At 51.9% G+C, this 24,671-nt stretch overlaps 13 protein-coding genes and 1 non-coding gene across 14 annotated transcripts; 5 read left to right on the forward strand and 9 right to left on the reverse strand.

The window, feature by feature from the left end:
- Positions 1-117: 117 nt before the first annotated feature.
- On the reverse strand, positions 118-1,820 carry BO80DRAFT_444448 (cation diffusion facilitator family transporter; the record flags this gene model as incomplete). The annotated part of the gene is made up of 4 exons (XM_025721429.1): positions 118-518; positions 582-1,378; positions 1,429-1,479; positions 1,525-1,820. The coding sequence occupies 4 exons, from the start codon at positions 1,818-1,820 to the stop codon at positions 118-120; spliced, it is 1,545 nt and encodes a 514-aa protein (XP_025576091.1).
- A 100-nt stretch (positions 1,821-1,920) lies between these two features.
- On the forward strand, positions 1,921-2,684 carry BO80DRAFT_57039 (uncharacterized protein). Its single transcript, XM_025724611.1, has 2 exons — positions 1,921-2,185; positions 2,240-2,684. The coding sequence occupies exons 1-2, from the start codon at positions 2,020-2,022 to the stop codon at positions 2,665-2,667; spliced, it is 594 nt and encodes a 197-aa protein (XP_025576092.1). The 5' UTR covers positions 1,921-2,019; the 3' UTR covers positions 2,668-2,684.
- A 1,326-nt stretch (positions 2,685-4,010) lies between these two features.
- On the forward strand, positions 4,011-5,874 carry BO80DRAFT_454764 (sugar porter family MFS transporter; the record flags this gene model as incomplete). Its single annotated transcript, XM_025722081.1, has 6 exons — positions 4,011-4,188; positions 4,259-4,538; positions 4,605-4,925; positions 4,980-5,339; positions 5,417-5,577; positions 5,681-5,874. The coding sequence occupies 6 exons, from the start codon at positions 4,011-4,013 to the stop codon at positions 5,872-5,874; spliced, it is 1,494 nt and encodes a 497-aa protein (XP_025576093.1).
- Positions 5,875-5,961: 87 nt separating this feature from the next.
- Positions 5,962-7,512, reverse strand: BO80DRAFT_56990 (amidohydrolase family protein). The gene has a single exon (XM_025724609.1). The coding sequence runs from the start codon at positions 7,124-7,126 to the stop codon at positions 6,134-6,136; it is 993 nt and encodes a 330-aa protein (XP_025576094.1). The 5' UTR covers positions 7,127-7,512; the 3' UTR covers positions 5,962-6,133.
- Positions 7,513-8,263: 751 nt separating this feature from the next.
- Positions 8,264-9,089, forward strand: BO80DRAFT_56966 (putative RING finger domain protein). Its single transcript, XM_025724608.1, has 3 exons — positions 8,264-8,468; positions 8,542-8,718; positions 8,792-9,089. Exons 1-3 carry the CDS (start codon positions 8,368-8,370, stop codon positions 8,973-8,975), a joined length of 462 nt encoding a protein of 153 aa, XP_025576095.1. The 5' UTR covers positions 8,264-8,367; the 3' UTR covers positions 8,976-9,089.
- BO80DRAFT_57017 (putative C6 transcription factor) lies at positions 9,033-11,670 on the reverse strand. The gene is made up of 5 exons (XM_025724610.1): positions 11,255-11,670; positions 10,449-11,182; positions 9,955-10,378; positions 9,613-9,904; positions 9,033-9,559 (listed from the first exon to the last, which is right to left on the reverse strand). Exons 1-5 carry the CDS (start codon positions 11,500-11,502, stop codon positions 9,203-9,205), a joined length of 2,055 nt encoding a protein of 684 aa, XP_025576096.1. The 5' UTR covers positions 11,503-11,670; the 3' UTR covers positions 9,033-9,202.
- A 168-nt stretch (positions 11,671-11,838) lies between these two features.
- BO80DRAFT_444453 (uncharacterized protein) lies at positions 11,839-12,214 on the reverse strand (the record flags this gene model as incomplete). The annotated part of the gene is made up of 2 exons (XM_025721430.1): positions 11,839-12,055; positions 12,105-12,214. 2 exons carry the CDS (start codon positions 12,212-12,214, stop codon positions 11,839-11,841), a joined length of 327 nt encoding a protein of 108 aa, XP_025576097.1.
- A 321-nt stretch (positions 12,215-12,535) lies between these two features.
- On the reverse strand, positions 12,536-13,886 carry BO80DRAFT_380655 (uncharacterized protein). Its single transcript, XM_025716811.1, has 2 exons — positions 13,443-13,886; positions 12,536-13,395 (listed from the first exon to the last, which is right to left on the reverse strand). The coding sequence occupies exons 1-2, from the start codon at positions 13,825-13,827 to the stop codon at positions 12,728-12,730; spliced, it is 1,053 nt and encodes a 350-aa protein (XP_025576098.1). The 5' UTR covers positions 13,828-13,886; the 3' UTR covers positions 12,536-12,727.
- Positions 13,887-14,983: 1,097 nt separating this feature from the next.
- BO80DRAFT_454769 (MFS general substrate transporter) lies at positions 14,984-16,872 on the reverse strand (the record flags this gene model as incomplete). Its single annotated transcript, XM_025722082.1, has 7 exons — positions 14,984-15,541; positions 15,590-15,702; positions 15,753-15,882; positions 15,934-16,035; positions 16,090-16,255; positions 16,326-16,520; positions 16,676-16,872. The coding sequence occupies 7 exons, from the start codon at positions 16,870-16,872 to the stop codon at positions 14,984-14,986; spliced, it is 1,461 nt and encodes a 486-aa protein (XP_025576099.1).
- Positions 16,873-17,547: 675 nt separating this feature from the next.
- BO80DRAFT_434314 (phytanoyl-CoA dioxygenase family protein) lies at positions 17,548-18,535 on the forward strand (the record flags this gene model as incomplete). The annotated part of the gene is made up of 3 exons (XM_025720863.1): positions 17,548-17,721; positions 17,777-17,951; positions 18,003-18,535. 3 exons carry the CDS (start codon positions 17,548-17,550, stop codon positions 18,533-18,535), a joined length of 882 nt encoding a protein of 293 aa, XP_025576100.1.
- Positions 18,536-18,887: 352 nt separating this feature from the next.
- Positions 18,888-19,759, forward strand: BO80DRAFT_405674 (HD domain-containing protein; the record flags this gene model as incomplete). The annotated part of the gene is made up of 3 exons (XM_025717724.1): positions 18,888-19,048; positions 19,144-19,378; positions 19,507-19,759. Exons 1-3 carry the CDS (start codon positions 18,919-18,921, stop codon positions 19,757-19,759), a joined length of 618 nt encoding a protein of 205 aa, XP_025576101.1. The 5' UTR covers positions 18,888-18,918.
- Positions 19,760-19,781: 22 nt separating this feature from the next.
- Positions 19,782-20,730, reverse strand: BO80DRAFT_405678 (calcineurin-like phosphoesterase). Its single transcript, XM_025717725.1, has one exon. The coding sequence runs from the start codon at positions 20,724-20,726 to the stop codon at positions 19,887-19,889; it is 840 nt and encodes a 279-aa protein (XP_025576102.1). The 5' UTR covers positions 20,727-20,730; the 3' UTR covers positions 19,782-19,886.
- Positions 20,731-20,920: 190 nt separating this feature from the next.
- BO80DRAFT_t138 lies at positions 20,921-20,992 on the reverse strand. The gene has a single exon. It is a non-coding gene; the product is annotated as a tRNA-Gly (tRNA).
- A 726-nt stretch (positions 20,993-21,718) lies between these two features.
- On the reverse strand, positions 21,719-24,458 carry cdcA (phosphoprotein phosphatase CDC14). Its single transcript, XM_025723803.1, has 3 exons — positions 24,031-24,458; positions 23,381-23,918; positions 21,719-23,332 (listed from the first exon to the last, which is right to left on the reverse strand). Exons 1-3 carry the CDS (start codon positions 24,074-24,076, stop codon positions 22,087-22,089), a joined length of 1,830 nt encoding a protein of 609 aa, XP_025576103.1. The 5' UTR covers positions 24,077-24,458; the 3' UTR covers positions 21,719-22,086.
- Between the last annotated feature and the right edge of the window lie 213 nt (positions 24,459-24,671).

Consider the following 24,671-nt stretch of genomic DNA (forward strand, 5'->3'; position numbering starts at 1 on the left):
TGTTCAAAGGGGATTTGATATTTTCTAGTAATAATGTAGCCCCTAACCCCAGTTCCAATCATTTAGTAGTAATCTAGATATTATAAAGATCCCCCCCGCCCCCACCCACAAAGACAATTATAGCTCAGTCTGACTCATATGACTCGGAATATTCCACGGATCATAATCAATATGCACAAACGCCCGATCGACCGTCGGCACACTCTCGACCATATACTGCAAACTCTCGCCCACATCATGACTATCCTGGAGTCTGGTCTTTGGATCGAGAACAATATCTACTTCGACGTTGAGCCGATCACCCGCGTAATAGGCTTTCAAGTCTTGGATTTTGAGAATCGCTTTGGAGAAGCGCATGGTCATGTACAGTAGCAGGCTGTGGTCTTCGGGACTGGCTGCTGCGCCGGTCAGGTGCCCGATGTGTTCGCTGGCCGTGCGGCTCCAGTTGTAGATGATGTAGAGGGAGAGGAGGAGGCCGCCGAGGGGGTCGGTGGGCCAGGTTTGGGTGAGGGAGCCGACTGGGTTGGTTAGTTGGGTGGGTAGTGGGTTGGGAGGGGGGAAGGGAGAGATGGGGGAGGTACTTAGGGGGAAGAGGATGCTGAAGAGGTTGAAGATGACGTCGGTCATGGCGTCTTGGGCGAGGGCTTGGACGCTCGAGTTCTTGATGAGTCGGCACCAGAACCAGCAGGCGAGTTTGATGAGGACGGTGCTGGCCATTACGGCGGTGGAGGGGATGGAGAGTTCGACGACGGAGTGGTCGGGCGAGAGGAGTCGGGTGACGGAGGTGATGGCCACTTGGATGAAGGAGGTTACCATTACGACGGCGAAGACGAGGACGCTGAGGGGTTCGAGTCGTCGACGGCTGATGGGGTATCGGGACCGGTCTTGTCGGCGGATGAGGGTGGTTGTGGTCCAGACGATGGCGGTGCTGAGGAAATCTAGAGCACCGTCGACTAAGCTGGCGAGTACGGAGAGGGAGTTTGTCATGGTCATGGCGATGATCTTTGCAACTAGTAGGAAGACGTTGGCGACGAAGTTGATGTAGATGGCGACGGTGACGATGCGGTCGCTGCTGTCGATGAATTCGTGGTCTGTCGGCATAATCTCTGGCGGAGATGGTGCCCGTTCTTCGATTGTCGGGGGCAAGAGGGGAGAGCTCTCGCTTGGGATGCGATAGAGATTCCGCGGGGTTCTTTTGATTTTAGCTGGCGGTTGGCCATTTCCAGTGCCGTACGAGGCTATGTCATTTTGACCGTTTGGCGGGACTGGATTGTTGTGATAATCCACAATCAAGCGATGGGGAAGAGAAGAATCCAGGAGTCGATCGATGTATACGTATTGTGATATTAAATTATTGTTGCGCTCGTAGTACTCACGTCTGATGTCTGTGAGTATACTAGATGGTGTGAAGCGTGGTTGAGCACATACATAGGCTTTGGCAAAACTTTCAGCCTGGCTGGGTCTTGATAGTACCGCTGCCTGCAGCTGGTGAGTAAACGGATGCAGTGCAGACAAAACACGTACCAATGATAAATGGGACTGTTGTCGCCGATGAGCCGTCTGGCGCGTTCGAAGACCAGTGGCCTCTCTTCGCGATCGTGAGGGTAGGGATCTTCGGGATCAATCTCGCCAAAGACATCGGTGCTCTGGACACTGAGCGAGCGACGACGGATTAAGCCTCCAAGGCGTTGACCACGTGTGGATAGAATGTCGCGATCCACGTCGAGGCTAGGCTCTCGCGGGCGAATGAAGGAATCTGACCGCGGGAAGGAGGATGATAGATGCGGTGGCACAGTACTGGACCGATTTGCCGAAGACATCTTGATGCAGCGCAGCCACCAAGTTTGAGAGTTTGATTCAGAGCCGTCAGGAGATGCGGCATGACGCTGGTGGAACCGCACGGCTGGGCCGCGGGCTGGCCCGGCATCGGCCCAGTTTGGGGTTGACGTAGGCGGGCAGAACTTTCCAGCCCAGCAGACCTAATTGATCCCATTCACTGCTGCCGGCTGCAATACCGCAATGGCATTCTCAAAGGAAGCCGCCTCGTGGCTCTCGCCGTCTCCCGTACAGCTGTCTCCGGTTCCCCAACCCGGACAGCAGGCTCCATCTTGTGCACAGCTGCCCCTCCCAGCCAACAACAGCAAGCCAACTATCATAGCCTTCCTCCGGCACTGCGGATGTCCTAGTGAGTGGCCTTGAATACATCGAGTTCTATCCCCTGACTTTGTCTGAATCCCAGTTGCGGAGGCAACGTTCCTGGATCTCCGCACTGCCGCCGAGAAACACCCCGATATCAACTTCGTCGCTGTATCGCACAGTGACCAGCCTTCGACAGACAGGTGGCTGGAATCAGTGGGTGGCGCAGGCAGCCCCGAAGTTAATCCAGTGGTAGTTGTCGTCGATGCTGAGCGCCAGATCTACGCGCAATGGGGCCTGGGCATCACCTCTTGGAGCCATGTCCTGAGTCCAGGTGGACTCCTGTCCATCTGGAAATTGGGGCGGGAGAAGGGTATTTGGAACCGGCCGACGGAAAGTGGCAGTCGATGGCAGTTGAGTGGCAACTGGGCGGTTGATGCCGACAGCATTGTGCGCTGGGGGCGGCCTGTGAAGAGGGTAGATGAGCTGATGGATATTGAGCAGGCGATTGAAGCCATCAAAAAGCCTTAGTCTATGTATCCTTGACGGTGACTAGCAGGCCTTCTACCGTGTTGTTGGAGATTGAGTGGTGCCAATCCTCCTGGCGTCGAAGAGCCCATTAACGGGGTTCACACCTTCAGTCGGACCATGTATTATCTCACGCCACGCAATCCTATGTTTGATGCAATTTAGAAAATAATATCCGGCTGATATAGACACACGCATTCCCCTCAGGTAGTGTTCCTGTCGGTGTATCTCCACGGTGTCAGGTCGGGCATGCATCACCATCGGATTGGTGCGAATGGTTGCTAAAGGCTGCGATCCTTTGGGCTTGGCTGCCCCGATTCCGTCAATGGAGAGGTGCAATCCATCCCTGTGATAGATTAACACGGCACGTTTGCCTCGGCGTCGACGCACTAACCTTATGGACATGGATGTGGTCGGCTAATCTTCCTTGCCCAGAAGGGTATCCCTGCATGTCAGTTTGCTTGCGGCGAATCTTCGTTTGCTAGGCCGATGGTGTTGCGGTTACCCCGCAGCCAATGCTGTGGCTCCTGTTGCACGGGATTCTTCCAGAAGGTGGAAAGAAGAAAAGGGGAATGGGAGACTTTCCTGTGGGGGATCATGTGCCCGCCATGGAGACAAGTCACGTAGCCTCCCGAACTTGAACTTGGCTTCATCCTCCAACTTGCCATCTCCGCGCTCAGATCCACCCCCAGCATGTCAGGCTTAGCCCGATGCCTAGACTAGCCTAGACCGCTGCTAAGTCCTAGTTTGCCCTCGATCGATGCACGGTCTGCCTCGGTAATCTGGGCCGCTACCCCGGACGAGCGTTGGCCTGGTTGGGTATTCACCCATCCCCAAGCCTGGAAACCCAGACTCAAATACCCTATTGGCTTATCATAAGCTCGGGGTAAACGGGAAACCACCAAAGCCACACAACTGGCCGCAATTAAGGCAGAATCCTTCTCCGGCTGGCTGCCAGTCAAGTGGGCTGCCCAGCGCACAGACTGAGCGTCCGGCGCCTCTTTTGTTGGGGAACAAGCGCCAATCAAGGCGACGCGGGCGAGCCCGGCCACCCCGGATTTTCGTGCCTTTCTGCACTCCCCGGCGCCGCCATCTGCCTTTTTGTCCACCGGTCAGCCTATCCAGACTGGCTCGCGGTCAAAGCATGCTTGCCGCCATCCTCGTGGTTTCGGTCCAGGATCAGGTTCAGCATAGGGTTGGTCTATATAGACGATGTCGCCTACTCCTCTCTCCGTTTGGCGCCCTTTTCTGCGCTCCTGTTATACCCCTGTTTGCTCCCGTTACTCCTTAACTTCTCACCTTCATGGAATAGAACCCTATGCAGCAGCCTCCTTGAGCATCTCACAATGGGTCGACTTTTTACCATCTCGCTGGCTGCGTTTGCAGCTACAGGGTCATTCCTGTTCGGGTACGACAGCGGTGTGATGACCGATGTAATCGAGTCGAAGAACTTCTTGGCTTTCTTCAATACCACCCAAACGTCATCCATCATCGGGGCTATCAACAGTACATTTTCGGGGGGAGGTGAGATCACTGGCAGCGAGAGCCTTTCTGCTCCCTCCCACTCCTATGCCGCTAGCTAACATGACCATAGCCTGCATTGGCTCCCTCCAGGGAGGTCTAACGATGGATCGCTTCGGACGAAAGTTCACGATCCAGATGGGGGCGCTCATATGCCTGGTCGGCGCCATTCTTCAATCTTCAGCGAAAAACCTGGCCATGATTCTGGTTGGCCGTATCCTGGCCGGCTGGGCCGTGGGTCTCATGTCTATGTCCGTCCCGGTCTATCAAGCAGAGGTCGCTCATCCTCGTTCCCGTGGGTTCATCATCGGTCTATCCCAACAGATGATCGGCGTTGGGTTTATTGTTAGCACGTATGTATCCCCTCCCTCAGCCGAAGTGCATTCCTACGTCCAAGACTAGCACTAACCTGAGCTCAGCTGGGTCGGCTACGGATCCCTCCATGCGCCAGACACCAGCGAGTTTCAATGGCGGTTTCCGCTTGCATTTCAAGCTGTCCCTGCGCTTCTTCTAGTGATAGGCATGTTCTTCATGCCCGAGTCGCCTCGATACTTGATCGAAAAGGAGCGCTACGATGAGGCCATGCAGATTCTTCGAAAACTACATTTTGACGGCACCAACGAAGATTGGATTCAAACCGAATATAACGAGATCAGATCCACCATTGAGGCCGAGAAAGCCGTCACAGCGCCCGGATGGCTCATCATGTTCCGTGTCCCTCAATGGCGAACCCGACTATTGTGCGTTCCTTGTCCTTCCCAACCTACTAGTCCACTTGACTGACCCCTCAAAAGCCACGGCATCGCCGTTCAGGTCTTCACTCAGATGACCGGCGTCAACGTCGTCAACTACTATCAAACAATCATGTACAACGCCCTCGGCATCACCGGCAACCGCAACACCCTCGTCGCTGGGATCTACAACTGCGTAGGCCCCATCACCAACTTCATCTTCATCTTCTTCCTACTGGACCGCGTCGGACGCCGAAAGCCCATGATGTTCGGGACGATCGCCATCTCCATTGCCCTGATCTGCGAAGCAGCCCTCTACTCGCAGAACCTGGATGGCACCCGAAAGGGCTACAGTATCGGGGGCGTCTTTTTCATCTTCACCATTACGGTCTTTTTCTCTTTGTCATTTGGGCCGTGTAGTTGGTCAGTATACCCCCCTACCTTCAAACCATTTCTTAAATTCCCGACCCGACTGAGTCAACTTACTTATGACATGATAGGGTCTACATGGCCGAAGTCATGCCCATGCAAATCCGCGGCCGCGGAAATGCCTTCGCCACGGCGACAGGTAACTGGGCCGTCAGCACCCTCTGGAACCAGGTATCTCCGATCGCGCTGGACAAGATCCAATGGAAGTTTTATTTTGTTTTTGCTGCGTGGAGTAAGTATCCCTCCTATACTCCTTAATCTCTTCCCCTCCCTACCAATGCCTATTCATTGCCATCTTAGCGCGTATGTGTTATGTGCACTAACTATCAGAATAGATATTTGTATCACCCTCCCAACGGTCTATTTTCTCTTCAAAGAGACCAATCAAAAGTCTCTTGAAGAGATCGATCTCCTCTTCGGGGGTCGAGCGTTAGGCACACTCCCGGAGGATGTTAGGAAGGAAGCTACGGGGACGGAGAAGGCAGAGGAGACGGGCGTGTCAGTGGTGAATGTGGAGCATACGGTGTAATTCGATGTTTAGATCGGTTTGTGATGGGGGTATCATGGATGTGTGTATTCCACACATTCTGGTTTCGGTTGGAGTTATTTGTTTTATATTGAGAGGCTCAGGTTTAAGGTTGTCTTGTTGAAGCATATCTAGCTATCTATCTATCTATCTATCTACTACGCTACATAAGTACTCTACGATATCAACAATCTACACTCTACCATCCATCCCTTCTCCCCACAAAGAGAGACAAAGACACGGGGAGGATGGGTAGAAATACTCAAACATCCAACTTCAAAAACGCCCTCGCATTCCGAAACGCAATCCCATTCACCTCCTCCTCCGACAGCTTCCCACTCTCCCTCAATCGATCCAAAAACTCCTTCCCGGTAACATTATCCTCAAACGGATAATCCACACCATACATGACCCGTTCGACCTTGGTCACCTGCAACACCATCATCAACGTCTCGACACTAAAGATCCCACTCGTGGTAACCCAGATATTCTGATCCCAGACATCCAGAATCCCCTTGGACCGGGTAGCCGCCAACTCCTGAAAGAAGCGCAATCGAGCGATACGATGTAACATGATCGGGAGGAGTTCGCCCATGTGTCCGATGACGATCTTGAGATTGGGAAACCGCTCGAAGACCCCGGCGGCGTAGAGTTTCAGGACGTGCAGGCCGACGTTCTCGTGCCAGCCCCAGGCGCCGGTGGCGAGGCCCAGTTCGGCCGGGAGGGGGTAGTTGCCGGCGAAACGGGAGTGGATGGTTTCCGGGGAGGGTGGGGAGGGGTGTAGGTAGATGGGGACGTCGAGGGATTCGGCGGCGGCGAAGACGGGCCAGAAGCGTTCGGCGTCGTAGTGGGTGATACCGTCCGGGAGGTGGTTGTCGATGAGGGCGCCGTGGAAGCCGAGGTCGCGGACGGCGCGGTGTAGTTCGGTGGCGGCTTCGAGGGGGTGCGCCATGGGGAGGGCGGCGAAGCCGCCGAATCGGTCTGGGTGTTGTTGGATGGCGGCGGCCATTTCGTCGTTGCCTGCGCGGCAGCGTGCGGGGTCGGTGACGGCGATGCCGCCGGGGAGGTGGGAGAGGATTTGGAAGGTGACGTTTCCGGCGTCCATGTTGGCGAGTCGGGAGGTGGAGGAATCTTGGGCGAGTTTCAGGCGCTCGGGGAAGATCTTCCAGATGTTGTCGTAGAAGGGGTTGCTGCTGTCTAGGGCGGGAAATGCAACATGCTCTTCGAGGGTGATGGCTTGCATTGGGGAATCCATGATGGCGATGTGTCGAGGTAAACTGTGGATGAAGATAATTCATGAAGCTCGAGTCATAGGCATATTTATATGCAGTTTCTGTATTATCTCCTCGGCGGAAATGGTGAGATTGTAGTTATCTCCATTAGTATGCGGAGTTAAATGTCGCTAAGTCCGAATTGTGCCATGGTGGTGGCCTGAATTCATTCTGCGTAAGAAACCCATCAAAAGGTGGTTAGTGGCTTTAGCAGTGCAGGGCAGCGCCGTTCAACATTGCGACAAGTCATCTTGTTAGATTGGGTGGCTGGCATTGCGGGGAAATAAGCGTGCACGGAGAACAGCACCCCTGCACTCCATGCCAAACACTCCCCAAAGTCAAAGCACGCCGATGCCGTCTGCGGTGCGCGATGTGTTGTCTTGGAATGGCCATGGCGTCGGGCGATCTGGAGGTTCAATGTTTATACGGAGTAGACACGGGCAGATGGCGTCATAGGCAGCGATTGAAGGCTGCATATCCGGGGATCTCGGTGGATCAACCGCCGTGGCATGACCTGGCACAACATGGCGTGACCAGCTGGCCTGCTGGCTAGTGCGACCGCCACCCAGGTCATGCTCAGCCGACCGTCCATGCGAAAGGCTGAAAGCCCCCTTGCACCACGCCAAGGAAGTTAGTCTGGGGCGGATGGGAAGGAATGAATTGATGCTTGCAGCGATCGCCCGACGGTCACTGCCGTAAGGTTGGCAGCATGGCTGAGCCTAGGCGGTAACCTGCACTAGTTGACGAAGCTGCCGGATGACCTGGGGGAAAAGCCCTTGGAATGCAGGCAGCCAGATGCCTCCGTCGGGGGCTTCGCGAGGGAATAAAGCTTGGGAGTGGCACATAGTCGGAGGCCAGACAAAGGCCCGTTTTTGTTGTCATGGTGATGGTGACTGTTCCTTCAAGATCCGGGGGCTTCACCCCTCATTCCGTGGATGGCATCGCCTGTCGCCGGCGACCGTGGGAAATGCAGCGTCTCACGAGCATCTGCTGATTGATGGCTTCGGGATGGCCTGATAAAGCATGGTTGGCGCATACCCCGCCAGGTGACGACGATCAGAGGCACAACGTTTAGTGCTCGCGCCCTTTATTAGCGGCCAGACTCCCTAGACCGTCCAACAGGCTTTTGGAAGGGCAAAGTGAAAACAAGACCTACAAGACCTTTTCGGCCTCGGTTGCAGCTGCGCTCGTCCCAATCCGCCCACCCGAGTCCCTGCGACGAGACATGGGGACGTCGGAAAGCAACTCCCCTCAGGTGAATCACCACATGGCCATTGTCTTGGGTATCGGACTCGGAGTTGCGACCTTAATTATCATGTGTTTGCTGTGAGTTACTCTAGCCCGCCCCTTAATGGCCGAATTATGATTATGGCATGGGCGCTGACACCCCATCCAATAGTCTGACTCTTTTCGTCAATCGCCGCGAGCGCCATCCGGTCCTCAAAAGCAAAGGCAGCTCCAACGACAAACTGCGCCGGCTGGATGCCGTCTCCCCGACGCGGACTCTGGAAGACTGGTGGTCGCGAGCCAAAGGGCCGCTGCTCCCCTCCGAAGGTGTGGAAGGCGACTTTATATGGTACGTTTGTTGCCGCCATCCGCCAGCCGCCACGCTAGTTGGTTTGCCCACTAACACCGCCATCTATGATCAGCGTGGTTTGCCTGGAATCCGTCCTGCGCTGCCAGGAGATCCGAGAACTCAAATGTCTGCACGTGTTCCATAGAGAGTGTCTAGAGAAGTGGTATTTGCAAGACCATTTCAATTGCCCACTCTGCCATCGAGCTTATTACGTGCAAGAGACGCATCCTAGCAATGAGTTTGTGTGGATGGTGTGAATGGTGATCACCCCCTGCCACCGACTTTTTCTTGCAACTCTCAAGGCATTCGTCTTACTCCATTCCGATAATGTCGGCCAGAACCGCAGCACCGTCTGCTTCTTGTCTGGTTCTTATATGTGGGCCCTCCTGGATGGACCCGGTCGATAGATTTGGATCATGTTCTCATGACTTATGACTGCGATGATCAAATGCGATACCCTTATGTTTACACACCCAGCACGTCCTCACAGAAGTCCATTTTGCGATGGTAGATACTCGGAAGTGAAGTCCCAGTTGTTGAGGTTGTCCCAGTCCAGGAGACTATACAGGCCAGAGGTGGCATCGTTGAAAGCAAAGTCTTCAATGGGTTGAGGGTCGAGAACCTGGTCGAGAATGTGAGACAGCTTGCTCTCCGCCTCCTTGCACGTGTGGTAATTGCCGTGGCCAGGTCGCGCTACCCAGGACAGGCATGATACAAAAACACTCAGGTTCCGAATAATCTCCGCGCGAGGGAGCGCAGTAGAGTATGACCTGATGCCTTGGTTTTGGTGGAGAAGCTCGAGGATGAGCACACTGGCACTGGGGAGACCGTAGTAGAGAAGCTGCACCATGTTAGCTTCAACAGGGCAGGTTGTAGGGAAGCAGTCCGGCGTACAATCCAAGCACGATGTCTGCTCATGTCAAGAACAGTGTCCCTCTCAGCATGGCCTTTGACGATATTGGACAGAATAACTCTGGAGGTCTCAAAGAGAGCTTCCTGCCCGGTGTTCGTACGCTTGACAATAGTCCTTTGGAGGAGGAAAATCGTGTATAGATAGTCAAGGTAAATATGAAGCAAGGTGAAAGACTGGGAAGATGTCTTCAATCCATCCCCTTGCCCAGGCGCATCGTACCGCAGTCGAGCAGGACATGCTCCCCATGACTCTCGCGCATTCTCGATGATTTCGCTGTTGAGGCTTAGCGACGGAGCCACTCCTACTAGGATGAGATGACTCACCTGGCCTTTTGCACCAACTCCACGTCCTCACTGGTTCCCAAGGCTATCTCAAGAGCGCGGTCCCTAAACACGGCGGACGTAAATCGGAGACGTAGCACACTCACTCGGTCGTTCTCATCCTTAGCTGCCCATCCAGAGCTATCTAGCTTTGAGATTGCCCTGGCGAGGTCATCTCCGCCAGTGATCAGCAGGCTCTCGCTGAGATCCAGCGGGGGCGTTAGTGTACAATAGCGAGAATTAATGGACGGTGGTCTCCCCACGAACGTGGCCTGGTTCTTGTCCACTGAGAATGCGGCGGAAAAGCACCATCGTCTCCATTGTCGAAGAAAAAAGGGGCAGTCATCGGTCTGAGGGCTCTCCTGGTGCAGTCCAGCTGCATATATCGTAGCAGATAATTCACCACGGCGACGCCAAGCTTGATAGCCTATTTCCTTATTTTAGCCAACGTTTTACTCTATTTGAAGGAGAATAGAAGAACGCGGGTCTGTACTTACTCGAGTCACCGTAGTAGTGAGTGAGAAGAGCCATATCATTGTGTTGATAAAACCCCAACAACTCACTAACAGAAGACATCTGATCACATAAACCGAGGCAGGTGCCGCTGGCTTCAACAAGCTGAGCACGAAGTCTATCGCGGGCTGGACTGTCCGCCGCCACTTGAACAAGATCTGGATCGTTTTCCGGGGTAGACGAGAGCGCTATGCCGGAAGTGGCAAACACAATGCCAATGGCCTCCCAGCGCAAGTTTTCATCCGTAAAGGTTGCGCAATATTGCTCCACTGTCATCGAGCCATGGGTCGATAACGGTCGGGATGTATTCTGCGTTATTCTACAAACCAGGTCTTGGACCTGACTATCCACATCTCCGCGGTAATCTAGGCTCTCAAGCACATTTCGGGTAGAGCGTAGAATGGACATAATAAGTGTCTCTGGGATGACAGCAACAAGAACACGGGCATAGTAGTTCCGAATCAAGATATCGCAGATCGTGAGAGTATGAAGTAGTTTCACTAATCGCATTCCAGTCTGAAGGCGTTCAGGGTCGATTGGTCGGGGAAATGCGCCAGACACAGAGCTACTCTCGAGGTTGAGAGAAAAGTCAGGACGGTGCTCAGCAAGGACAGCCGAGTAGCTCGTCGAACCCAAGTAACCAGGAGACGCAGAGGGTGATTCGAGAGTGGTACGAAGTCGATGGATGCTCTCCAGGGCTGGCCCTGGGCTTGAGACACTAAATCAATGTCAAAACTTTCCGTACACCGGTTTTCTTCGAGACCGTGGGCTAGAATGACTAGGTTCTCACCTTGAACCTGGCTGACTCGGTGACTGTCGAGAAGGCCTGACCAGCCCTGCGGCTGCTCGTTTTGTCATGGGTGCAGGATGATAAAAGCATCTCGCGGCTATGTTTTTCGTCGCACATCTACCACATACAGGTCTGCCATGGTCGCATCGCAATTTGGCTTTGCGACATGGCTCGCAGGACTGTAAGAACCCATTTCGACGGACCGCAGGTGATCGAGTCTCGCGCCCGTGCGAATTGGGATCCGGCATGTTAGATAGTCCCTGCACTCGAAACGAAGCAATGGCTATCGGAATTGTATTGATGGCATTGGTTCTTAAGAGTATTCCCACAATCTGGTAAAATATGCTGTAGAAACATAGGCGTGAGACAGATAGAGTATGAAGCAAGGGGAATTTTAAGAAGCAAATCCGATCTATCGGAGTGACGGCCGGGTTATCGGGACCTAAGGCCTGATTGGCGGATTGCAGGCAGCTTTTCCGGGACTGCCACTAACCTAGTCCGGTATCGCTCCAAAATATAGATGTTGATATGACGAGCCCAATTCTCATTCATTCATGAACAGAGATCGAAAATAAAAGACGCCTTTATGCCAACTCGAAGTATTCTTTATACATCCTTCCCACGACCTTTCGCCCCTCATTATCACCTTGGATCCACTCCTCAGGCGGAAACAGATCAAACATGCCAACTTTCTTCAACAATGGGATCGCGGCTCTGAGGGCGGTGCGAAGAGCTTCCATCTTTGCCTGATCTCCGTCTGCATGGGCTTCATTATACGCCCTGATATTGATTAACATCGCTCTATGTTCATTAGTGCAAGTGCTTGGCATAGACCCAATAGAATACTTACCCAACTGTTCCTGTCTGCACTTTGCTGCCATCCGGTAAAGTCACTTCCGGCATGGCTGTGCCAAGCGTTGACGAGTTGACAGCAACGAGATTGGCACTTGGGTTGGACATGGTGTTGGTTGGCAATTAATGTTGGAATCTTGAAAAGGTTGATGAGTTATGAAGTTATGGGGGAGGTGGGAAGGCCGTCTCTTATAGTTGAGACGGAGGGCTTTTCCGTGCATGGACGGACTTTCCGCGGAGCTGTCAGGATCTCCGGTTCCAGTTTCGGAGCTTTAGCTTAATGCTAGATTTGTATCAGAATGATGTCCACTTTGGCTTATATGGTCAATAATTCTGAATTTCGCTATATATTAGTTCTTTGCCACAGTTTCTTGATGCAATGGCTCTGCTAGATATCCTGAACTTGGTAGAATATACTCAGATCAAGTGGCATAAAGCTGTGTCATACTATCTAATCGATAGTGTGTACACCAAATACTACTATAGTGACTCGTATTTATACTATGCGAGACTACTACAAGAAAATGCAATAGCAAGATCGCTTCCAGATTGCAGAGGTCATCACAAAACAGCTTCGGAACATCCAACCATCGCAGTCTGCAAGTCACAGCCTGGAACAAGTCAATCGGTAAATACTTTTCCTGCCTCAATAGCTCCAAAAGCACTCATTGTATGCTCCCAGACCCTCTGCCGCATCTCATCCTTATCAATCTTCTGGTAAGCCTTGTTGTTGTAATTGGTCTCACCCTTCTGACTAAGAGAGTAGACACCACTCCCATGCGTACCGTCTGTCCCCACAGCAGCCTCCTCCTGGGTCTCCGAAAAGTTAACTGCTCGTGGTGGATAGCGCGGCGATGCAAGGCTCAACATCCTGTCACCGCACTCCGTCGGTGGCACCGTAACAAATGGCGCTAAGACGGGGACAAAAATCCAACGCCACAGCAGCTTGAACCAGGGAGGCATATCTTGCTTATCGAAGCCAGGTCCCAATACGAGGCCGGGGAAAATGTGTATGAGACTGAGCTTCCCTCGATGCTGCTCAGCCAAAGTCTCCATGAACAACGTGTGCATATATATCATATGTGACCGAGCTTGTGAGTAGCTGTAATGTGACAAATCACGAAGTGAGAGATCGTCTAGGTAGAGCTTGTCCTCAAGTCCCGCCGCATAGACTGAAACCACTTTAGCGGGAAGAGTAGATTTTAGTAACAGTGGCAGTAGCTTCATGATGGCTCTCATGCGAGAATAGTACATCAAGGACATGGTGACATCGATGCCTTCTTTGGTGTCTGCAGGACTGTTAGAAGTTCCGGTACATCTGTTGCTTCAAACATACCTTTCCGTGGGAGAAAGATAGGTCCTCCCTGTGACAGCATCAAGTAATCGATTCTGGGGTCCTGGTTCTGCTCTTCTTCAAGCTGGATAATTTCTGCGCAGACTTGATCGACTTCCTGGATCAAAGAGATGTCATCTGTCTGGACGAATTTGATCTGGCCTTGCGGGTAGATGCCATGACATTCTGCGATGATCTCTTCGGCTGCTTTGGCATTTCTACCCACGATGTATGCCCGAAACCCTTTGCCATTCGTAGCTTCAGCGGTCGCTAAGGCACGCAGAGTGTAGTGACCAATGCCTGAGGTACCGCCGAAGAAGACAGCAACTAAAGGCTGGCTTTGGACTAAGGCGGTGTTCGAGGCTTGTACAACATCCATTCCGACCATAACGGAAGAGGTAGTAAGAAGTGAGAGGTTGGTAGCAGACAGGAAATAGCACAACAGAGTCTTTGAACAAGTTTATGTACGGAGATGGGAGACCCGTGGCATATTCGATGGAGCCTTCGGCGATAGGAGAAGTAACTCCACTATATCCGATGCTTAGACTCAACGTCCGTCCCGAGAACTACTATAGACCGTACATCGTACAAAATGCCGAAAGAGGACTAGCGTGTGCACGCCTCCTTCGTGCCGGCTCTCCACCTCACGATCGATCCTTTCATAAGGCTGCTGGTCATCGGTCGTATTGGCTATTTGGCTGGTAAAGCCAGCTTAACTCCAGGCTAGGCCCCCCATGAGGTCATCATCGACACTGCCGTTGCAGTACTTCCTCAAGGCTGCGAGTACCCCGTCATCATCCAACCTCGGCCGAGTTAGCTAAGGTTTCCTTGGACAGCTTTGACCATAACCATTGGGCTGGCCAAACTATGCTCTGATCCATGCCCCAAAGACGGTTCTACAATAAGAGACGTCACGGCTGCATGCAATGCAAGAAGAATCGCACGAAGGTGAGTTACACTACTTCCTTATACATGTTCCGTGCTACCGTATCCTTTTCCGTCGGTAGACCTCCCAGGCGAGATAGAGGATATGCTTGGTACGATCCTCCGTCGCCTTCCGACACCAGCGTTCACAGCCACTCGCATCGAAATATATCAGCTGGTCATCAAAGCTTTGATAGTCTTGCAATGGCAATAATGTATTGAGGGACCAAAATGACTTTTGGGCAATGGTACGCACGTCTGAGCCTCCATCGTTGGCAAATTTTTCCAATCATGTCGTCACCCTGCACTATTTGCCGATGCATGTTTGGATAGAAGATTGGAGAAAGGAGATTGTGGATGCTGTCCGTCAAGCGCAGCCGCTGGAATGGCACGACTGTATTGCTTGGGCTGTTCGAGAAACAAGTTGTCCCTCTCGAGCCGATGACTATGGGATCGAAGACAACTCTGCATCGACGTCGGCCTAAGCAAACCGGACATGACCTTGCCTTACGGATATCTAATTACTGGAATCTGTGCACAGGACGCTTGACCTGAGTTCATGGATACCTTCATAACCCCATGCACCCCTCTCACAAACTTCTCTGGTTCTTTTTTAGCTACTATACATCCCCCTTCCGCTCCACGCAAAGCGCTTCCCCATATGAACTGATATCATATCCATTCTCTTCCAGGTATGCCTTGAACTTCGCATCCTCGGTTTCCAGCTCACGCGACATATCGGGGATCAGGAACCACGCTATCAACGCACCGACGATGGTAAAGGCTGAACCGATCAGAAAGACAGCCTGCTGGCCTTTTTCGGTCGACGAGAACGAATTCTGAATCGGCGTGAATACTTCCGTTCCTATCGAAGCACCCGCCTTGCCTACTGCCGCAGCTAGGCCAAGGAAGTGGCCACGAAGAGGGGTAGGGAATGATTCTGCCGCACAAAGGAAAGTTGAGACTCCGGGGCCCATCTCTCCCAGGGCATTGAAAATGCCGTACATGACGACAAACAATGGAAATACTGTCTGAATCGGGCGCAGAGCCCCACCAAGGATAAAGCCCCATACACCCCAAAGCACGAAGCCGAGCGTCATATTCTGCTTTCTGCCAACCTTGTCCATGAGAAGTCCTCCTAGCAGGCAGCCAGGCAAGTAGAAACAATTAATAACAGTCTGTGGGAAACGTCAGCATGATTACGATGGGACTGGTATTCCACGCACCCCATATCCAATGTTCTGCACGGTCGTATTGTTCGGACTAAGTTGTGCGATGATGGTGGAAGAGAAGAGTCCGAATGGATACGTGACAAAGTCATAGCAGAACCAAGCAAGGGCTAACATGTCAATGCTGATGCGATAGAAGGATTCTGGAGAAAGAACTTACAGGTTCCTAATATCGGTTTCCAATATCGTCGGAGGACAAGCCAATATGGATAACGCGACTTGATGGCGTGTTTGCGGTACTGCTTCGAGTTGAGCATTCGAATCCGGAAGAAACACATAACAACAGGAATCTATCACGTCGCTTAGTCCTGTACTATTGGAAGCTATGCATAGATGCATACCACGAGGCCAAGTCCAAAGCAAACTCTCCATACACCGCCTCGAACATCCTGGTGGAAACAAGCGAGGACAATGAGGGCCACAATGCCGGCCGCCACGAAGCCCTAAAGAATCGGTTGAGTGTCGCGCTTTTGGTCCCAATCATATGTAATACATACCAGATCCACAGCAAAGTCAGTCGTTGACGCAACTAGAAACCCTTTTTTCTTTCGAAGATTGGCAGTCTCGTCGGCTGCCTCGGTTGCACTTGTTGCGCAGACGGGATATTCGCCGCCAGCTCCGAAACCAGCAATGCCGCGAGCCACAACCATCATCCAGAACAACCTAGTACAGGTGTTAGTAAGATTCGACGATGCTGCTTCTGGATACTGCTTCTGGTACGGGGACTTCTCACCCCAGCTCCGAAGTTCCATGTGATGCTGCCGACAAAGCTATTCCGAGCACCAAGAACAAGGTGGTTGCCACCACACCTGTCCTCCGTCCCACTCGATCAATTAGGGCACCAAAGAAAAGCATGCCAAATATTTCTCCGATGAGAAACGAGTTTGACAGCCGGGTTTTAATTGCCGCAGACATCGTATCCTTGTACCTAATGGCGCAGGAAGCAAATTGGGGTCAGTTGGTGGCTCATTTCTGGAAAGCTTATGTTGAACGTACAAAACTGATAATAGAAGCTCCATGTAGCCGACTACATGAACTCAGCAGTTAGCGGGACATTGCCAAAGATGGCGTGAAACGGAGCACTCACTTATCTGTGCGTTATATCCATCGCTGAACAGTCCTAGTCCTGAAACGACAATGTTCAAGATACCTGATGAGCTCGAGTCGCTCTCGACATCGTTTTCAGTGTCATCATTCTGCCTTGACCGTTCGTCCAGCTGGCCGTGCTTCATGATGACTTCAACCCGTTCTGGCGCGGAGCAATTGGTTGAAGCAGCCATGATACAACAATTCTCGAGCATAAACCTCTATTTATCTGGTAGAAGACTGAAAGCATGGGCGATAGCCAGCCCTTATCGGACCCTGCATTGTTGGCATCTCCTTTGCTTCCGAACCGTGTACTACGCGGGAGATCGGATGGACTCTTCGATAACACGTTATACTATCCAATGGCAGCCTGCATAATTCACACGTGATAAATCTTACATTGATGCCAAAACATACCCCCGTTTCGATCTACGTGATGGGTTCCTTTAGGGCAGAAATGGATACAGTCTGGGCGGGGCTGGGCGGGACTCCCCGCTTCGCTTAGGGAGAAAGCCGTATCCTGGTGGGCCTTGATAAGACAGCCCCGCGCCCTTTCCGCGCACATGGACCCCAGGAAGAGTCCTCAATGGTCCTCTTCTTGCATACTCATTCAAAGGTCACCCTCGTGCCTGGGCTTTGTGAAACCCCTCGTTGAAAGTACTACCTTGTGCTCCTACATGCCCCGCTCAGAGGTCGGGCTTTCCACCGCATCGGCATGGTGATACAGGAGATCGGCAGTTGGAGTCGCATGAGCAAGGGTCGCGATAGAGGATTTATGAGTACGATGGCCCCAAACTATGTGAGGAAACAGAGCATATGCTGTCTGCAAATTCAGTGGAAAGGATAGATCCAATCCCAAGGTTGGCATCATGGACAACAGTTATTACGCATTGACCGAGGATCAACTCCGGTCCTATCAGGAAAAAGGTTTCTTGCTCGTCCGGGGCTTTTTCAACACTCGCGAAACCCAGCTCATACAACAATGGACGCAGGAAGTACACGATTTCCCGCGAACGCCGGACGCAACCTACATGCCCTATGAGGTAATGCTTAGAACAGCACCTCAATCGGCGGCCGAAAGCTGACAACAGCCTGCAGGAAGTCAATTCCGAAGGGAAAAGAGTTCTCTGTCGCACGGAGAACTACGCCAACTCTCATGCTGGCTTCGACAGCTTTCTGCGCGGCGAGCGCATATTGAGTGTTCTTCAGCAGCTCGCCACCGAGGATATGCTTCTTTTCAAGGAGAAAATTAATTATAAGTTGGCCGGCAGTGGTAAGAGCTAGCACCAGTTACACCTTGACAAGAAAGTAACAAACAATGCAGGTGGCTTTTCTCCCCATATCGACGCCAATGCGTACACCCACGTCAAGAACATCAAGCACCTGACCGTGCTGGCCGCCGTGGATGAGATGACCTCGGAGAATGGCGGACTGGACGTTGTCGATGGCAGCCATCTCATGGAGGTGCCTCTGGGGGAAGATCGCTGCATTGAGCCTGCCTGGGTCAAGAGCCAGACATGGACACCTTGTGATCTTCAACCAGGTAGTCCCTCGAATTCGAGCAACAAATGGTCACGCACTAACCAGAATTACTCAGGTGACATTCTCATTTTCAGTTCCTACCTTGCCCACAAGAGTGGCGCCAACACCAGCTCCAAAGACCGACGTGCAATCTATGCCACCTACAACCGCAAAGCCGAGGGTGATCTGCACGACCAGTATTATGAGGATCGTCGTAAGCTGTGGCCAGCAACACACATGCGGAAGGATGGCGAGACATACGAGGAGGGTAAAATGCGATATGGCTACGGCTCCCCGATGCTTACCGTTGAGGGTGAACAGCCGGTCCTAGCGTAGGTGGATAGCTGTTCGTTGGCTGTCTTTAGATGTGATAGAATTCCTGATTTAGTACTAAAAGGACACAATGAGGTGGATGTAGGTCTAAGGTGTATATAGTTGTGATCATATAGATCACACTAAGTCATAATCTTCATCCGATGAATAGTCCTCCGCATACAATCAGGCATTTATGCTATATTCCGACCAGCAAATAGTAAACCGAGAATCAATTCCAACATGAGCATGCTGATAAGAGCACGTGGGCCATTTCTGGAGCAGGTAATACATATATAACCCCTCTTTCCCGCAGTGTGTCCTCCATTACCTCCGCAAGCCACCCCCCATCCTTTACTTCCTCACTACCCCTCTCCCTTCAATCCACCCCAAACTAGAATCCCACCATGACCCCCCTCGAAAAAGCCACCTACCTCGTGACCTCCCTCGAGCAATACGGCCAAGGCGACTACATCGGCGAATCCATCAGCCAACTCGAGCACTGCCTACAAGCCGCCCATCAAGCCCAGAAAGCAGGTAGATCCCCTCCTCTCCCTATACGAGCTATGCCCCATCCCCAATCCCTTCAATCTCTCATCAAGAACATAATACTAAGAGATATGGCACTTTAGGCGCACAAGAAGACCTCATTCTCGCCGCCCTCCTCCACGATATCGGACAAATCACCCCCCTCGACTCGCCGAAAGAGATCCGCATGAATTTGAAAAATAGTGGTACGGGTACAGGTACAGAAACAGAGAATGTAGGTCGAATGGGCCATGAAACCATCGGAGCAGAATATCTTCGTTCATTGGGGTTCAGTGAGCGGGTTTGTCGCTTGGTGGAGAGTCATGTTCCGGCGAAGAGGTATGCCCTTTCTTTTTTTGTCGTTCGGTTTGCATAGCTATTTTGCACTTTACAGGGCATTTTCTAGTAGCAAAGGAGGAAGAAATAGAATATGAGGGAAGATACTAATGAGATATATGAGATACTAGATACCTCACCGCCACAAACACAGCCTACTACGAGACACTCTCGTCAGCGTCCAAAAAGTCACTCGAGTTCCAGGGTGGACCGTTCAGGGGTGCCGAATTGGCTGCGTTTGAGCGGGATCCGTTACGCGATGAGATGGTCGCATTGAGGCTGTGGGATGATGCGGCCAAGGTGCCTGGGATTGAGGCGCAGACGCCGCGAGCGGGGGAGTATCGGGATATGATTCGGGTGCATTTGGAGGGATGTGCTGTATAGCACATGAACTAGACAGGAGGATGATGTAAATAATAAGTTCTAACCAGGCACGTCTGCTAGCGTACAGCAAGTTGTATCGGCGAGACTTGCTAACTGGCTATAAAGTAGCCACTAAAGCCATCAACCCTCACGAAATCCGAATAACCTTCCTCTCATCAAACCTCCCCGATACCTTCGTACTCCAAGGCAACACATACCCCCGTTGATTACTCACAACCCTCACCCCTTTTTCCCTAAAATCCGTCGAATAATGCGTATGCCCAAACACCCAGACTTTCACACCATTTGGTATTTGTGGTAGGACATCAGTCCCAAAGGCAACACTCCAAGGGTTCTGGGCATGTTGCGGACTCGATGTCCCTTGAAGTAAAGGCGCATGGTGCGTCACCACAAGAGTCGATCTCTTCTCACTCTGCTTCTTAACCTCCTCATTTTCCAGGTTTATCGAATCAATCTCATTCACCAACCACGCAAGATCTGCCTCATGGCGGGTATTATGCTCCTCAACAGACCAGTCCTCAATTTTCTGAAAGTCTTTAACCTTCGACCGAACAAGATCTGTCAATTCACTCGGCACATTCGACCAAAGCGTACACCCTTGAATAGTCAGCCCACACCCCGGAATATCAAATCTCCTCTGATGAAGAACAATCAACCGTCCATTCAAGGCTGGTTCCTGTTCAAGTTGCCGAGCCTTATCCAGCCCTGTCGCGAAAGTCCCATTATAGAATTCATGATTCCCGAGTACGAGGAAAACTAGTTTGAATCTATCGGTCTGTTTTTGGAGAAAGTCGCGATAGGCTTCGTAGTCTGTCAACCGGCCAATATCACCCGCCAGGATGAGATATTCGGCGCAGACTGGAATGTCGTAAGATGCATATTGGTGGTTGATTTCGAGGTGAAGGTCGGAGAGGATTTGAAAGGATGGGGAAGAATGCTTGAAGAGAGAGTATACTTTTTGGAACATTTTGTTGCTCTAGTTGCAGGGAACGTGGTTGATGTGGGAGGGAACTAGGTGGGAGATTATACTACTCACGTGAAAACGCCGTGTAACCAAGCCACACCCAACCAACCTATCTCCTTGACTATATCTACAATTTTTCGTATATTGTGAAGTGTCAAAAAGAGAGAGGTATTGAGGTTTCCGAGGGAATGAAAAAATGCATTGTCGGGGAGTCGAACCCCGGCCACTCGCTTGGAAGGCGAGTATCATAACCGTTAGACTAACAATGCTAGTTATTATTTAGCACTCTACTCTTTGGTATACATAGCGCTGAATGGAGCATTTGTCCCTGTGGGTATTAGCAAGACGAACTGTCCTTGAATGTATATTGCAGAAGCTTCCGTTGGAAAGGGCAGATCGATCGAGGATCAGAGATTTGTATGTGCTTCATGTGGGATTTGGGTAGATGAAAGAATACGCTGCCGTCAAACTTGCCCAGAGGAGTAAATGAAGGAAACAACGGTTCTCAGACCATCCTTCGATGTGGAGGAAGATTTGTCAATTGCTGTTAAGCTTTTCATATGGATAACTCTAAGCAAGTAGCCCGTATCTAGGCTGCTGATGGGCTTCTTCGATTGCTGTGTCCATTGCTTCATATAATAGCTGTAATAGGTGCGATTGTTGTCTCATGCAGTGACTTTGAATGACATTCGATGTATGGCAACTTTGCAGGGACGACATCTATGCAAGTCCATTAGCTGGCAAGGAGTGAGTTGGGTCAAGATTATGAACAAGGAGGAGCAGTCAGAGAATAGGTGTAGGATTGGTTACTGTGGACAACCAGATCACACCATAGATAAAATACGTTGTGCTTCAAAAAACATTATCACTGAACAGAGGCGACTAAACCCATCTATTAAGGGTAAAAGAAGCCGAGTAAATGGCATGCAGCCCCGAGTGAACTACCAGCCAGGTAGGAATACAGTATACTTCGCTTACAATCTACCATAACACTCATAACCAATGGTCATATCGACGTAGATCATATACGTACAGAGAACGCGTTGGATCGACAACGGCCACGCAACACTCTTATAAACACAATGGTCAGTCAAGGACCCGATGTATTCCAGACAACTTCTAGATCATTCGACCATCAACTCTGCAACCAAACGCCGTCCCAGCCCCACGATTTTGCACCAGAACCCAACACCCGTAAACACACCGGATTGCCAAAAAGGAACAAGAAGAAAGGCCCAGGACTATGCACATATTATACCCCGGCGGTAACAAGAGGCAGAAATAGAGATGGCAAAAAGGATATCTGATAAAGCTCAAGAGAGCGGAAGAGAAGAAAAGAAGTGAACCTGCGCCGGTGAGGCGTTCATTTCACCCGCGTAGGACTTCCAGCGCTACCGACGCGGCCACTAGCCTTGCGAACACCCCGGGTCTCGCTCCGGCTATCTGTGACGCGCCTTGGGCTCGTCCGAACCTTGGTTACCGCGATCGCTCCATTACCACTCTTGGTGCTGACAGGAGTCTTCGGTGCTGCATAAGCAGCAGCATCCCCCCAGTTCTCTCGGTCATCGTCATTCAGGGTGTAGCTGGCAGTGACCGTAGCGGAGTAGCTAACAGACCGCTGGCTGGGAGATGCCACGGGAGACTTCGAGGAACGCTTGGCCAACATGCGGAGTTGGATTTCCTCTTCACTCTCACTGCTATCGTTGCTGAGGCGATGGTGTCTGTGGCTGGTATGTTCTCCATTCTTCGCTTCCTTGTCCACAATCAGGCTGCCAGATGTTGTACGTGCATAAGGATGGTGACGAGAGTCCTTGCGGTGAGATTTGCGAGGTTGTCCAGGAGTGGGTGCAGGGAGATTCTCCTCAGACTGCGTTCCAGCCCCTTCATTGTGATCAATTTCGCCAAGAGCGGCTCGCTTCGAGTGGCCGTTGTTCGGCGGCGTGGCGACGGGTCCATTGGCGCGCTGCCTGGTAGACGGCCGTCCGGGCGTGATGGGAGCCACCTGCATCTGAGCGAGCTTCTCTTTCATGGAATCTTCGAACCACCACTCGCGGAACGAGCCTTGGTTGAGGTGCAACCAGTGCTGCTGTGGACCCACTACCATACCAGGCCGCATGAATCTCATGAAGGCGATGATCTCATTTGCCGTGAAGCCGTATCGGTAGATCAAGTATGCGCCAATCAAGCATCCAGTGCGTCCCAGGCCGGCCTTGCAGTGAACAGCAATGCCCTTCTTCTTCACAGTGATCATTTCATGTGCCATCTTGATGAAGCGGCGGACAAGGGGCAAGGGAGGGCAGGTGCCGTCTTCGAAGATCATGTCCACGTGGGTGATACCCAGAGCCGTAAAGTAGGATGGCGAGTACAGCTCCGAGTTCAATCTTACAACCAGGCCTATGTTGCGGGATGAGAAGTGCGCCAGGACGTTTTTGAAAGAAAGAGGCAACTTGGAGGACATGACTTCAGAGATGGTTGATGGCAGTGCGTCAAATTCGGGGGTGTTTTGAGGGACTGGCTCGATCGGTTGGTGTTGCGGCGAAGCAAAGGCGAGGAACTTGGGAGTGATCCAATTGAAGTCACCCATATCGACACGCTCAAATTTCTCGTACCTAAGACTGGTCAGCCAAGTCAATGGGATCTACTGATACCATACGTACTCTTCAAGGCTGAAATCTCTTAGGCTACAGAGCGACTGCTCCTTGGCTTTCCACACTCCGTACACAACATCCTGGATGTTGAGAATGAAATCGGCCTGACTGTATCCAGCATCGCGGAAGGGCATGTACGGAGGATCGGCTTGCGCAATGGGAGCCAAGGCGAGGTGCGGGGGCCATGACTGGATAAGGACCATGTAGCAGGCGACCAAGCAGGCCGCATTGGCACGGGAACGCGCATCTGTCTTGGAGTAGAAGACCACTGCGCGATCACTGTTTGCAGGATCCCCAAGGATCTCGTGGAAATGAACCGCAAACCGGTACAGGTGACCAATGTGAAGCGGGCCAAAGTCCGCATGGAAGGAGTTGTAAAGCAAGGTATCATCTACCGTGAAATACACGGGGCTGCGCTTCTTACTGCAAGGCGTACTGGGCTGAACTCTCGCAGAGCGCTTGCTTGGTGATCTCGGCTGCTCGACGGGGTATGGGAACGGGGTTCGTGCATCGGGAGGGTTATCGTAAGAGGCGAGGTAAAGACGATCTATTATGGCGGAGGGTTAGCCGCGTCGGACAGCCATTGGGGGTGACAATGAAGGATTCCCGGGTGGTTCAAGGTCCAGAGGATCATTGACAACGGCGATAAACAAACGAACCTTGGATATACTCGATCACTTGGCCATAACCACTGTTGGTAGACATCTTGATTGCGGCAACCAAAACAATAGGTGCCAATAAACAATCACAGAATTGGGCGAAAAGAAAGACCTGACAAGACGTGTCTGTCGAGAGATGCTATACCGCTAGTTATGGTGTCACGCCTTTGTCAATAATGGAGAGATAAACAAAGCAACAGTCTGGACTAATGGGTCATGATCTGATCTGTTGATGCTCCAAACAAAAGGCGATGCAAATAAGACACGGGTGCGGACGGGGTAAGGATAGCACGAGGTGGCCCAGGGGGGAAGGAGGAAAATATACACGAGCCCTGGCAGGGTACGGTGGAGATTAAGGATGAGGAGTGAGGAGTGTGAGGGGAAGAAAGAGGAGGAAGTGAACGAAAAGTTGGCCGCACGAGAAGAGGATAGGCTCGAGGCCGATGAGTCTGGCTTTGGGGGGCAACTGCGATGCACGCTCACTGGCTGCTGTTATGTTGTGATTCCCCCAGTCGGGCTTAGCGGCCGCCGTTGACAGGACAACCCCTGATGCCTCAGGCTGTCGCGCCCTGATGGATCCCTGCTCATCACGGGATTGAGGACTTAGTCATTCGGCAATGGTTCCCCACGGGCAAACCAAG

The sequence above is a fragment of the Aspergillus ibericus genome, assembly GCF_003184845.1.
Source record: "Aspergillus ibericus CBS 121593 unplaced genomic scaffold BO80scaffold_16, whole genome shotgun sequence".
Lineage (NCBI taxonomy): Eukaryota > Fungi > Ascomycota > Eurotiomycetes > Eurotiales > Aspergillaceae > Aspergillus > Aspergillus ibericus.